The 13,914-nt window shown below is 52.8% G+C and overlaps 1 protein-coding gene across 4 annotated transcripts; it reads right to left on the minus strand.

The window, feature by feature from the left end:
- Positions 1-239: 239 nt before the first annotated feature.
- Positions 240-12,403, minus strand: St6galnac6 (ST6 N-acetylgalactosaminide alpha-2,6-sialyltransferase 6). Of its 4 annotated transcripts, none has more exons than XM_036184518.1 (7): positions 12,248-12,403; positions 11,526-11,580; positions 10,347-10,437; positions 7,461-7,640; positions 5,152-5,558; positions 2,251-2,358; positions 240-1,677 (listed from the first exon to the last, which is right to left on the minus strand). In XM_036184518.1, exons 2-7 carry the CDS (start codon positions 11,549-11,551, stop codon positions 1,488-1,490), a joined length of 1,002 nt encoding a protein of 333 aa, XP_036040411.1. In that variant the 5' UTR covers positions 11,552-11,580; positions 12,248-12,403; the 3' UTR covers positions 240-1,487. The 4 variants fall into 4 exon arrangements, with proteins under 4 accessions (XP_036040411.1, XP_036040412.1, XP_036040413.1 ...); XM_036184519.1 differs by having other exon boundaries at positions 11,393-11,580; XM_036184520.1 differs by lacking the exons at positions 10,347-10,437; positions 12,248-12,403 and having other exon boundaries at positions 11,526-11,544.
- Positions 12,404-13,914: the final 1,511 nt, after the last annotated feature.

Raw genomic sequence — 13,914 nt, forward strand, 5'->3', positions numbered from 1 at the left:
CGTTTACAACCTGCCAAGCTCACTCTACCTGGAAGGTCCTTTTTCCTGCCCTCAGGCCCCAAGTCCCAGTGCTGACTTCTGGTCCCAGACCATTGCTCTCTCCCTATACTCCTTCTCCAGCTGTTCTCTGAGGCTTCAACTTGATGCAAGCTCCTAACCCAAAGGCTACAGGCCGGTCCTTAGGATATTCCCAGCTGAGAGGGATAGCACACGCAAAAATGCACTCGAGACACAGAACACTGAGCTGGGGCTTACGTGTGTTTATTTCTGTATAAATCATTACAAAACCAGATCTGGGACTGTCGCTGCCCCCCTATTACCTCAGTGTGCAAGGACTCACAGCTGGCCAGCCCCTACCCCGCAATCCACAGCCTCCTTTTGGAAGCCCTTCCCTCGAAGGCTATGGAATTGGGGGGGGGGGTGTTAAACACACCCCACCCAGCCCCAACTTTAATAAAGTGCTTGAGCAGGGGACAGAACCCAGGTAACCCAGCTTCCGTCTCTCTATTCCCATCCCAAACTCGGAGGGAGACACTTCTCCCCCAAACCCTCAGCATCTCTAAACAAAGGCTGTCCTGGTGTGGCGGGGTACCCTTTTTCAATCCCAAAGGCTCCTCGGGCAGCAGGGACCACTCTCCTGCTGCAGGGTAGGAAGAGACGCCTGGCCGATAGGAGCCAGGCTAATGGCAGCTGGACTGATAGCTGCTAAGAAAACAGCTGTGTGATTGTCCCACATCTGCCCGAGTTCCTCAACCACAGGGGTATTTACACAAAAATACCCTAAAGTTTCCAGGAGGAGGGGAAGGGTACCCCAGGCTCCCCATCTCCAGGGAGCTGAGTCCCCCAGTGAGGGGTGACAGCTGGGGGAATTTACACTGAAGTACAATGGAGAGTGAGAGTCTGTCTGCACACAGGAATGTGATCTCATCATAGCATGCCAGAAAGAGAGGAGGGTTTGTCCAAGGTCACTCAGGAAGAAGCCAGGACCTGGACACAGGCCTCCCACCATTTCCAGAACTCCACAAATTCTCTGGCCTGGCCTCCTGGCAGCTCCTACCCCATACGGTATCTCTGATTCTGGAACTGTGGGCCAAATCCTTGGGACAGACCTCTTTGTCCCAGCTAAGGAGGGAATGATCTGGGGTCCATTCCTGGGGCTCTGATGCAAGGCCTTACAGGAAAGGACATGACCTAAGCCTTAGACTGACTCAGAAAGACCCCTATACCCTGACTGACGATGCTCAGACCCTGACTAGACAAGAAAGACCCCGATACCCGATTAAACCATACAGAATTCCAAATCCCTGATTGGCCAAGAGATAACTCCAGCCCTGATTGGCTGGAGGAAAAACCCTCATCAAGGCCCTGATTTGATTGACTGGGAAATACTCCAGCCAGCCCAAACTGGCTGGAAGATGGTCACGATCAGATGGTTGAGCCCAAAGCTACTTTGCCTGTATCTCTCCGAGGATGTAAGGACAGCATGGCTAGGTCCAGGAGGGATGGGAGAAGGTGATGCCGTAGAGCTGGGCCCAGGACGAGAAGACCCTCTTCTCGGTGATGAAGCGGTGGTGATTGCCCTTACGGCTGTGCTCATTCTGGATGTACGTGACACACTCATCGGGCCCCTTGGGCTCATAGTAGTGGTATGGCATGCGCTGCAGGCGGGGCCGCTGGCTGGGCACAGCAGACAGAGGAGTCAGGGGCATGGGGGCAAGATGGGCACCTGTAAGGAGTCTTTCTATTTCCACCCCTCTCCTATTCTAGAGTCTCAGTGGAATAAATCCTCAAGCCTCAGTTTTCCCATCTATAAAGTGGGTATATGGTGGACTAAGTTTGTGGAACCATCAAGCTTCTTTAAAAAAAAAAAAAAAGGAACTTTTTTCTTTCCCCAACAGAGCAGCAGTGGTCAAGAACTGTGGGCTCGGAGGCCTGGTACCCCTTATAGTTTCTGAGACCTTCCTTGGGTCCCCTCACTAAACACCCTCCTCAATTTGCACTCATAAATGGGGAGGACAGTATCCTGGCCTTGTGTGAGGAAATGATGCTTGGTGCATGGTCGGCCCTCAATAAAGCATGATTAGCACTCCATGGAATTCTCATATACTCAGTACCCACCTCTACACAACAGCATGAATTTATCCACAGAGGCCTCAGCCGGACCCTCAGCAATGTCCCCAGACCTCCCAGCTACACCCTGTCATCAGTTATTGGGTATGGCTCTCGGGGGTACCGGTCGGAGAAGCTCACCTGCAGTAGTCAGGAGGGACCATACCATACACGTGCACACGGTCACACAATTCCACCGCAATCACCATGGTAAACCAGCCCGTGCTCAACCAGGAATGGGACTTTTCCCTGGGGGCAGAGAGGAGTCTCAGTGAAGGGGCATGCAGGCAGGGATAGGGAGCAGGCAGGGAGAAATGGCCAACCCCCACAGAGGCTCCCAGAAGCTCTACCACTGTCTCTCCAGGCTCTGCCTCACATCAGACTTGTGTACCACCCACTGTGGGAGCACTCAGGCTGGGGAAGGGGAAGGGCACAATGCAAACAGGTCATGAACTCAAGAGGCTAATAATTCAACAGTGCAGACCACGAGTAACCATGACCACAAAGCATGCTAGCAGCAGCTGTGTATCCTCTGGGACCAAACTCCTATGGGGATACTAGATGATGCTGAGGTGACGACAGAGCAAGGCATAAAGGACAGCCCACACCCTGGGGCTACAGCAGCCACCAGCTACATGTGGCTTAGTAAGCACTCGATATGTCTGAGAGATGTTATGTCAAATGTGAACTGGAGCCCTTGGATAGCATGAAAAGCAGAATGTAGACTATGTCATTCATAGTGTTTTGATGTTGATTAAAATATATATACATATATATAGTTTTATGTTTATGTTTTTCGAGACAGAGTTCTCTCTATGTAGCCCTGGCTGTCCTGAACTTGCTATGTAAACCAGGCTGGCCTCAAAAAGGTCTGTGTGATACACCATATGAATGCAGTGTTCATGGGGGCCAGCAGAGGGCATCATATCACCTGGAACTGGAGTTACAGGTAGCTGTGAGCAGTCTGTCCTGGTGTGGGTGCTGGGAACCAAACTCAAGTCCTCTGGAAGAGTGCAGGTGCTCTTAACCACTGAATGAACCATCCCTCCAGCCCTAAGTACACCTTAAGTTGAAACTATTTTCCACATATTTGGTGGGAAGTGGTGCTTTGACACATTGAAAAAAGCACACCTGTAACAAGTGTGACAAAGAAAGATGACACAAAACTGCCCAAGACAGGAATAAAAGAAATGACCACACTTCCTTATGGATGCTAAGGGAACCCACAAATACTATAGATATAAATCCGATACCTGACATGAAATGGCCAACTCCTTAAAACCTACGAACTCCCCACGATGAATGAGGTTGCCTGAACACTCCATAGTATTAAAGAAAATGAACCCAGTAATTCCGGGGCCTGGGGTGCAGCTTTCATAGTAGAATGTGTGCTTATCATGCTTTGGGCCCCGAGTTCCACCCCTAGAAATAAAAACTAAAAAAACTAAACATCTTCTACAAAGGGGCTCTACAGACCCAGAGAGTTTCACAGCAAATGATATCCATTCTGTACAACCTCACCCACAAAACAGAAGGGGGCACTACAATGTGTGGCCCCAAACTCAACCTAGAAAGACAACAGTATCTCCATATAACATGATTATTAATGTGTGAAAAACCCAAAGAACCTACAAAAAGCTCCTTCAACTGGTGAGGTTAAGAGTCAACACATTAAAAACTAACCATTTTTAAAACACACACACACTAGCAACAGGGCTGGGGAGGGTAAAGCCTGCACTGTGCAAACATCAGGGCATACGTCCACGCACCCACACAATCCCAGGTAGGCGTGGTGGCCCATTTGTAATTCAAGTGCCCAGGAAGGAGACACAAGGGATCCCCTAGCCAGATCAGTGAGTACTGGGTTCAAGTGAGAGACTCTGCCTCGGCATATAAGGTAGAGAGTGAGCCAGGAAAACATCTGACCTCAACCTCTGGCCTCTATATGCATACGCACACATACGTATGCACACTCACACACACACATGAACACGCATGCATACACACAGAAAAAATACACTAACAATGAAAACTGGGAGCCTAAAATAAAAATTGAAAATTGTCCCTTACAACAGCTGAAGCGACACTAGCCCACCTGAGCATGTGGCCCTGGCAGGCCTTGCCCATTCCCTCTGTCTTGTTAAAAGCCATCAGACTACAGTCCTAAAGCTAGCCACCAAGGTCTGTTCCCTTATTTGGCCACTTCCTCCTCCTGAGGCTGACAAGGTCCAGCTATCAAAGTATTGAAGTCCAGCAATCAGAAGCCCCCTTTGGTCACCTAATTAACCTGCCCAATCAAAATTAAACACCTCATCCTAACACACAGTTCCAGGAGACAGAACACCCTTTTAGGACCTCCTCAGGCACTAGGTATGAAGTAGTGCACAGACACACTCAGGCCAAAGGTTCAGACACATGAATCTTTGAAAAACAATAATTAGGTATAAATCTACCAATATACGCATAGAAGCTGTATGTTGAACCCATTGGTTTAAATAACATTAAAGTTAAATGCATCCACTGCCATTATCATTAGCTTCTTTGACATAGCTACCATAATATTTTAAATTACATGTGGCCCACATTGTATTTATATAGGAGGGGACTGACTAGGTTTCTAGGGAGATTAGTTGGAGAAGAGCATGATGGGAAAGATATTTCCTTAGAACAGAGCATGCTAGGAGCACCTGTGTGCTTACACTGAGGTATGCTGGGAACAATCTAGACTCTAGGTGCCACACTATGGAGAGTACCACCTAGAAAGATGCCAGGAATACCTATGTAACAGTGCAGAGCATTCTGGGAGCCCCTGTTCCCTTGGAGTGGAGGATGCTGGGAAGCAGGGGTGGAGGGTGGGGGGTGGCAGTGAGGCCAAGGTGAACATTTTGAAGATAACCCACATTCCACGTTAACAGCTGAGGAGAGCTGGGGGAACCTGACCAGAGGAGGGTGGCAAGAAGTGACTACACCCTCAACATAGTGCATGCTGGGAGTATCAGGCCAGGGATGACTGCAGTGGGCAGGTGGGAGGTTGGTTGGTACCTGTCCTTGCCCGTCTCACCCCGGAAGAGGTCGTCAAACTGCTGCATGCGGGTGGGAGAGACGGCATAGGCCTCCATGTTTGGGAAGGCGAGGCCCGCCCGCTGGATGACACGCAGGAGGCTGCCCTGCGGCTTCTGCATCTTGTTTGGGGGGCCCCAGAAGATAAACACGGTTTCAGGGGTCCGGTTGACAAATTCCTGGGGCCTCCGCAGCACACGGAACACACTGGAATGGGCCACTACTCGGAAAGTGGTTTTGTTGCCAACATCTGCCGAGTAGCCAGTGGTAGGAGCATCATTCATGCGGATGGTGCACTCGGCCCGCTCAATCTCAGGGCCCAGTTTGGTGCCCAGCAGGTGGCTGGAGCTGGTGATGATCACACACTGGTTGCACCGGGAGGGCAGCGTCTGTGGGGCAAAAAGGGGGGACACTATCAGGGCTGCTCTGTGCTAGGCAGCCAGGCCTGCGGGAGCTGGGGACCCTCTCGACTTTTCTAAGCACATTCATTCTGTATTCTGTGGATATTTCTAACCATCTGGGGACCCAGCAACAAAGGACAGCCAGTTCCTGTCCCTCAAGATGTTTGCCATCCTAGAGAGCAGCATAGGCCCCAGAGGTCCCACCCCGCCCAGAGTCTCTATAGGCAGTTGATGGATGCTGGGGTAGGGCTTGGGGTAAAGGGAGAAGAGAAAATAAAGGAGAATAAAGATGATCAAAATACATTATATACATCATGAAGATGTCATAAGAAATCCATTAAATAATTAATATATGCCAATATTAATAATAAAAACCAAAACCAAAACATAGCTGCTTAGAGTTGGGGAGACAGACAGCATAATACACATTAGGAAAAAACATGGAAAGAGGTGATCAGAAACAGGGAAATGGAGGCTTCTTTAGAACAGTCTTTAGAGCAGGGCGGTGGTGGCACTTGCCTCTGATCCCCGCACTCAGGAGGCAGAGGCAGGCAGGTCTCTATGAGTTCGAGGCCAGCCTGGTCTAGAGAGCGAGTTCTAAGACAGCCAGGTTGTTAACAGAAAAATCCTATCTTGAAAAACAAACAAACAAAACAGTCTGTAGAGTCACACTACTTAGGCAAAAATGTTCAAGGCCAGAGGAAAAGCAAGTACAAAGACTTGAGACAGAAATAGAGGCAGCACACTGAGAAACAAGATGGAGACTGGCTGGAACTCAGCTGCGTGTGGCCCAGCTCCCCAAAAAGAACACTTTCTCCCAAAGCACCAGGTCATTTTCTATCACCTCCAACAAGCTCCAACCCCCAGACACACACTCCTCGATCTAGTTCTCCCGCCATCAGGCTGGGAGAATCAACAGGCCACTCTCAGACGCCTTTCCCTTAAAACCACCCACGCTCACGAGGTCCCTCTTTCTCCCCATCTACGCCCCCCGTTCCTTTTAACCCTACTATGGGTCGTTCCAGGGACGGTGTGTCCACAGCCAAGGGCCCTCCAAACACAAAGGCGCTGAAGAAAAGTCAACAAGGGAAGACAGTCTAAATATATGAATTTCACAGATACCCTAAGAGAGGTACCCAGGAAGACATGACTGGCTGACAAAACCAAGTCTGTAGAGGCCAGAGTGCTGAATCCTAACCACCAGGCCCCAGTCACTTGACTTTTCTGTCTAGCTGCAATTTGGCAGGGGCTGGGCAAATCTCTGGCCCTCCCATGCTGCGCAGCTGCGTGATCACCTCAGGTCTTCTAGGGAGATAACAGCACTGAGCAGCTCGTACTACTCCAGAAAAGGCAGCCATTATTGTTTCCGCTCTTGTGGTCTCCAGAACCTCAGGGGTCTCCGCCCAAGCTTGTCGGGGTGCGTCCCCAGAGATCCATGAAAACCAAAGTCTGACTCAGGAGCAACAGAAGATATTAAATTTTAAAATACATTTGTGTGTGCACATGTATGTTGTGTGTTTGGGGGGTGGCATCCCACAACATACTCCCATGTGCGTGGAGGTCAGAGGATAGCTTGCTGGAGTTGTTTTTTCCTCTCTCCTACTATGTAGATTCCAGAGCTCGATCTAACTCAGGTCATCAGGCTTGGCAGCAAACACCTTTACACTGAGCCATTTCACTGGGCCAAGACAGACTTTTCAGCACGAAGGGAAGGACCTTAATGAGAACTAAGGCCCACTGTCAAGCATCTGTCCAAGATCCTGTCATAAGCAAAGGGCCGTGATCTTGACTGACGCCCCTCATCCTTCCTCTCCTCTCGGCACAGAGAGAGAAGAGCTGGAAGGTGGGGCCTATCAGCAGCCAGGGAACTCCCCACAGAAGCTGCTCTACCTTGTTTCCGAGGATAGGGAAGTAGGCATTGGAGAAACTCCACTTCTTGAGGTTGACAGGCCGACGCAGGCGGCCCCTCAGGGAGCCGTAGTGGAAGACCTCGTTGGCACTGTTGGAGCTGTAGAGGATGAGGATGGTGATGAGAGCCAAGAGGACCACAAACACTGCTGACCGCTGCTCCTGGAGATGGAAGAGGCCATTGAGGGTTCAGGCACACACAACAGGCTCGGAACCCCCCCTGCCTGCAGCCCTCCATGCCCTTCATACGAGACCAGAAGAGTTCAGGTACAAGCTCCTCCTGCTGGCATTCCGCCTATCTCGTTCCTTCTTAGTCTCTCCCCCCGCCCCAGCCCTAGGGATCGAACCTAGGGCCTCATGTGTGAGACAAGTACTCTGCCTCTGAACTATCCAGTCTAGTCACGTCGCTTGCAAACTGCTATCCCTCCAAACTAAGCCCTAAGGCTGGGTCAGCCTTGCTCCCCAGGTCCCTGCAGGGTGAGGCCTGCAGAAGATGCTCAAGAAGAGAGCCCAACATGGTGCTGCACACCCCCAGTGCTTTGGAGGCTGAGGCCTGGGGACTGCTGCAAGCTTGATGCTAGCCTGGGCTACAGAGAACAGGAAACAAATCTTTCTGGACTGAACTGGATGTGAGTGACAAGGTCCCCTGCCTAGACACAGGTGGGGAGAGGGATATTCAAACACAAGATCCAGATGGTCCATTGATAGTAACTTTCCATACGCTGTCTATACAGCTGGCTCCACACACTTTCAGGTTTGTAGATTCAGCAGACCACAATCAACAGTCTAGTCAAGCCTATAATGACCAGTACTGAACATATGTAGGCTTCCTGTCTTGTTATCAGTCTCTAATTTTGTGAGTTTTTGTTTGTTTGTTTAGAAATCAGCTCACATTGGGTGCTGGTGGTGCATGCCTTTAATCCCAGCACTCGGAAGGCATAGGCAGGTGGATCTCTGTGAGTTCGAGGCCAGCCTGCTCTATACAGCAAGTTCCAGGACAGGCTCGAAAACTACAAAGAGAAACCCTGTCTCAGAAAAAAACAAAAAACCAAAAAGAAAGAAAAGAAATCGGCTCACATAGCCCGTGCCACCTCCAACTCACTATGTAATCAAGGCTGGCTTTGATCTACTGATCCTCCAGTGTCAGCCTCCTAAGTGCTGAGATGGCAATTAGGAGGCATCACACCAGCAGTTTGGGTTGCACACATTGGGTTAGGCATTATAACTTATCTAGAGAAGATAAACTATATGTGTTGTGTGAATTATATGCAATTACTAAGCCATCCCATATGAAGAACTTGAGCTCACACCCTTGAATTTCTGTCTCCTAGGGATCCCAGGAGCAATCCCTTACATATATGAAGGAACATGTCACTTCTCATTCCTTGCCTGGTGAAAACGCGTCTGGGCTCTTTGAAGTATTTTTCCTTGCCAAAGCATTTTAAGATTTCTCAGGAGGGGGCGCTGGAGAGACACTTCAGAATAAAGGCAGAACCCCTAACCCTTTGGTTCTTACTGGGACCACAGTATTTATTTAAGTTTAGCTCCTAGGGCACTCAGCCACCAGCAGCACCCAGAAGCCAGCAGCGTCCCCTTTGGAGGGCCATGTAGTAGACAGTGAGTGGGCTACGGCTGGGCTGTCTCCAGCCGGGCCTGCACCTCAACCCTTGGGGCTTACACCTGATTTAATAATCAGGTGCATCCTGATCAACCCACTGCAAGTAGAAAATATCAGAAGGGAGAAAAGGCATCAGCCATCTCAGCAACAGCCCACTCAGCGGTGTGTCAACTGTCTCCTTTCAGCAAGAAGGGCTCTTGGGAAGCTGCGGGTATCAGCCCCACCCAGTATCACCAGGGTAGCAAAGGAACAAAACCTCAAGCTTCCAAGTGTAGGTCCCACTGAATACTTCGCATGCATCGCCGAAATTCAGAAAGCCCATGTCTGGCAGCTGGGGGTGGCAGCTGACAGAGTGCCCGGCTAGTGTGCCTGAAGCCCTGGTTCTGATTCCCAGCACTACATAAACTGGACCTGGTGGTACAGGCCTGAGTCCCAGCACTCAGAGGTGGAGGCAGGAGGATCAGGAGTCCCTAGACTACACAGTGAGGCCGGCCTGGGATATACAAGACCCTGTCACAAACAAAATTTTCTTTCTAAGTCTAACCATAACAAGTCAGAGATTCCCACATTTCTTTTGTTTGTTTATTTTTTGAAACAGGTCTTTCTGTACTGGAATTCACAGTACAGGCTGTACTGGAATTCGTTATGTAGACCAGGCTGGCCTGGGACTCCAGAGATCCACCTGCCTTGGCTTCCTGGGTGCTGGGATTGAGTCCCATTCCCTGCTGCTCCATGCCCCATTGCCACTGATCATTCTCCGTATTAAATCACCCCTGTCAAAGGACTGTGTTATCTTTCCCCTAGACTCAGAATGCCACTACAACCACACGCCCCACTTTCAAATCTCACCTTCTGCCAGGGAGCCCGGGGAAAGGTGTTGGGGGGAGGTGTCAAACACATAGTAGGAGCTTAGGAAACATGAACAAATACGTGATGGGGAACTCAGGTCCTGTGACTTTGAACATGGCCATTCCCCCAGGGCCTTTGCTCACCTCCCTACCCGGTTTCTCCGCATGCACCTTCACACAGTGCTTTCCCATTGACAAGTCAAGCTTAGGACATAGGACAATTGGCCCAGAAAGAGGCAAGAGCCTCCCAGATCAATGGCTCAGTGGCTGAAGCCAGGGTTTGCACCCAGGCATCTGTGTGGGTTAGAGTGGTGGTGCCCTGGCCAGGGCGGGTTTCACAGAGTCCACTCCACAGCAGGTTGCCAGAGGCTCAGATGCCGACAGGAAACGAGGGAGACTTACTTTGTTGCCACTCATCTCTCTCGGGCGTCTGCTGAGGGGTAGGGGCCAGCGTCCTGCAGGTGGCCCGGGGAGCAAGGCCGTGGGGTCACACCTGCAAGCCACCAGAAAGGGTTATGGCCGGAGGAGGCCCTGCCCTGGATGCGGATGGACCACAGGTCTCACCTCTACACAACAGCTCTCCTACACAGACCTCTGAACATGACTCAATGAATTCAGTCGTTGGCCAGTGTGATCTTGGGGTCAAGGGCACAGCCGTGACTCTCGGAGGTAGAGTTGTCTCAGCCGAGGGCGGCTGCAGTCACAGCCTTTCACAGGCCTGCCTGCCCGAACCGGCTGTGGGCCTCATCCCTGACCCTCTCCCCCACGCAGGGCCGAGCCCTGCTACACTTCCATTTCCCCACCTGTAAGCAGGCCGTAAGCATTCGGATCAGTCCACGTCCTCCGACAGCTACAGCCCAAGAGGCAGGAAGGGACCCCCGCTGGGGAGCTCTCCCGGGAGCCTCCCGATCCGGCCACTATCTCCGCCCCCTGACCTAGCTGCTGTTTACTCCTACCCCAGGAATAGCTAAAAACCTCGGGCCAGAGCGCCACACACTCACCCGCTCCTGATTGGCCAGGCCTGGCCCCGCCCATGGCCGGGCAGGCCCCGCCCCGCGGCCGAGCAGGCCCCGCCCATGGCCGGGCAGGCCCCGCCCCGCGGCGTCCCCTCCGCCCTCCCCCGGCCAGGGCTCTCCGGCCGTCGCTGCACCTCCAGTCGTGGGGACCCCAGACTCGCGTCTGCCCCCGCCGGGCAGTCCGGGAAACTGAGGCTCACCGGGAGTAGGCGCGGCTGGTCCTTGGACTCAAACCGTTAGGGCCAAGCACAGGAGTCCGGAATCCAGAATGCTGGAGTCCCCATCAGCCCCGCCACCTCCGGCATTCAAAGCGCCCCCGGGTCTGGCCGCAGCTCCCGGGCCGGCCTGGGCTTACTACCCTGTCCTGCGCATGCCCCGTGCTCCAGACACCCGGGGCACTCCGGGTCCCAGGCCCACGCCCCACTTTCCCACCTTTGCCTGAGCAGTGCCCTCAGCCAGGACCACGGTCCCCCTGCTCAGCCCCGTCACGGTCCTGCTCTGAGAAGGCCATGGTCAGGACAGCATGTCTGTCAGGTGCCAGTGCGAATGTCGGGTCCACACTTACTGGCTGGGGGGCCTCGAGCAAGCCATGTGACCTCTCTGAGCCTCAGTTTCCTCATCTGTGAAATGGGAACGATAAGAACTAGTAACTGCTGAGGTGACTGGAAGGTTGCATGCAGATGTTACAAAGGGCGCCCAGGGCTTGAAAGTGCTCTGCCAGCGGATGTCCTTAGCTTTTAGGGTTCAAAGCCCGCCCCTGCACGGGCCTGTCCCACAAACAACCCTCCTCCCCTTGACCCCAAGCCAGGGACTACCCCTATATTACGGAACATGCCCCAGAGCCACGCTAAGCATCGCCTGCCTACAGAATCCTCCTGGCCACGCGGCCTGGTCGGTGCTCTTGCTCCCCATTCCACAGATGCGGAGACTGAGGGATCAGAGGGGCAAGGCGCCTGGCAGGCCGCCGGAGCAAGCGGAGGGAGCCGCGCAGACACGTTTGTTTACAGGGCGGAGCCTGACAGGGTCTCCCCGGAGCCCCCTCCAGTCCCCGCGTGCGCCAGGCGTCCAGCCGGGCACCGAGTGGCCGGGCCTGGGGGGAGCGGCTCACCCCGCTGGGGAGGGGGCAGCCTGTGCCCGGCCCCAGGCTGGACGTGCGGAGGCTGGGCTGCGGTGAGGGCCGCACCCGGGGCTGCGCTCTCCGGGGCTGCGCTCTCCGGGCGCCGGGGTCAGGCCCAGACCCGGGTGCCCTCCCCAGCGGCCCCCCACCCCCGCGCTGCGCCCGCTCACCTCCGCCGGGGAGCGCCAGGCCCCCCGCGGCCCCGAACCCCCTCACATGGCGCCGGGAGCCGAGAACCGGGGTCCGCGCTGCCGGGGCCACCCAGGCCCCGCCGCAGCTCCCGCCCGCGGGGTCCTAGCGCCGACGTCACAGCCCCGGCCAGGCAGGAGGGCGGAGCCTCCGGCTGTGGGTGGCCCCGCCCCAGGGAGGTGCCAGAGAGGAGGGATGCTCTCCAACAGCCTCCCATGCATGCCCTCCCGAATCTGGCCGGTTTCTCCATTTCTCCCCGTAAGGACACCAAGACCTCGGATTGGGAGACTGAGAGGCGGGGATCACTGGGCTCGAACTCTGGTTCCTCCACCTTGAGACCCAGTAGTAACCCCTGGGCAACCTGATACATTGCTTTATTTCCTTACTGACGGAAAATGGAGAGAAGAAGGTCTGAGAATGTAGCTTCTGCTGGGCCTAGTGGTGCAGGCCTCTGAGCCCAACACTTCAGAAGGTAGGAGAGGAGATTGTTGGAAATCTGAGGCCAGCCTGGTAGACATAGTGAGTTCCAGGCTGGCCAGGGCGACGTAGGGAGACCCTGGCTCAACTCTCTTCCTCCTACCCCATGGATTCATTGTATTATTTTATGTGATTAAAAGGAAGCAACGTGGGACTGGAGAGATGGCTCAGCAGTTAAAAATACTGGCTACCCTTCTAAAGGACCCGGGGTCCATTCCCAGCACAGCCCTCGGGAATCTGACACCCTCTTCTGACCTTCATGGACCCTGCACATCTTTGCGGTAAACGGACATATGCAGGCAAAGCACCTATACACATAAAATAAAATTAAAGTTTTTTTTTTTAAAGGCAATTTGAGGGCTGAGGAGATAGTCAAGTAAGCCAGACATGATATCATGTGTTTTTGTTGTTGGTTTGGTTTGGTTTTGGTTTTTCAAGACAGGATCTCTCTGTGTAGCCCTGGCTGGCCTGGAACTCACTCTGTAGACCAGGCTGACCTCAAACTCACAGAGATCCACCTGCTTCTGCCTGCCGAGTGCTGGGATTAAAGAAAGGTGTGCACCACCACCACCTGCCAAGGCCGTGTGTTTGTAACTCCAGCTCTGGGATTACTCTGGGGGTATGAAGACAGGGAGATCCCTCTGGCTAGCTCACCCTATCTGAGCCTTCCAGGTCAGCCAGAGAACAGCACTGGTGGTTCACCTTTGACCTCCACACACACGGACATGCACATATGTACACACCCACACGCAAAAGCAATCTAAGTAGCCTGTTAGGAGACTGGGTAAATAAACACAGACACATCCTGCTCATAGTGTTCTAAGAGGCTGGTAAAATGAAGCACAGGGGTCAGTGTGCATGCCGGGAAAGGGGGGCTGGGACATTTTCAGGACACTTCAGTATAGAAAGCAAGTTTGAAGAGCTTCATGTTATGCAATCAATTTGGAAAACAACATAGTAAAAATTTCCATTGAACACCCTGGGTACCTAAAAGTCCCTTCTGATGGACCCAGCAACGTGATGTTCCCAGCAGCATGGCTTAAAGACAGAAGTGGAAATAGTCCAGATGTCTGGCAACAGGACAACAAAAAGTTTTGTTTGGTCTGTTTTCTTGTTTGTTTGTTAAAGATTTATTTATTTATTATGTACACAGAAGAGAGTGCCAGATCTC

The sequence above is a fragment of the Onychomys torridus genome, chromosome 4 (assembly GCF_903995425.1).
Source record: "Onychomys torridus chromosome 4, mOncTor1.1, whole genome shotgun sequence".
Lineage (NCBI taxonomy): Eukaryota > Metazoa > Chordata > Mammalia > Rodentia > Cricetidae > Onychomys > Onychomys torridus.

Bases quoted from the DNA above. Each gene is read 5' to 3' on its own strand.
- St6galnac6 (XM_036184517.1), bottom strand. From the start codon at position 10,768: ATGCTTACGGCCTGCTTACAG. The intron at 7,641-10,747 runs GTGGGGAAATGG...TTCCATCTCCAG, and splicing joins TGCTTACGGCCTGCTTACAG to GAGCAGCGGTCAGCAGTGTT. The intron at 2,359-5,151 runs GTACCAACCAAC...CTCTGCCCCCAG, and splicing joins GGTGAGACGGGCAAGGACAG to GGAAAAGTCCCATTCCTGGT.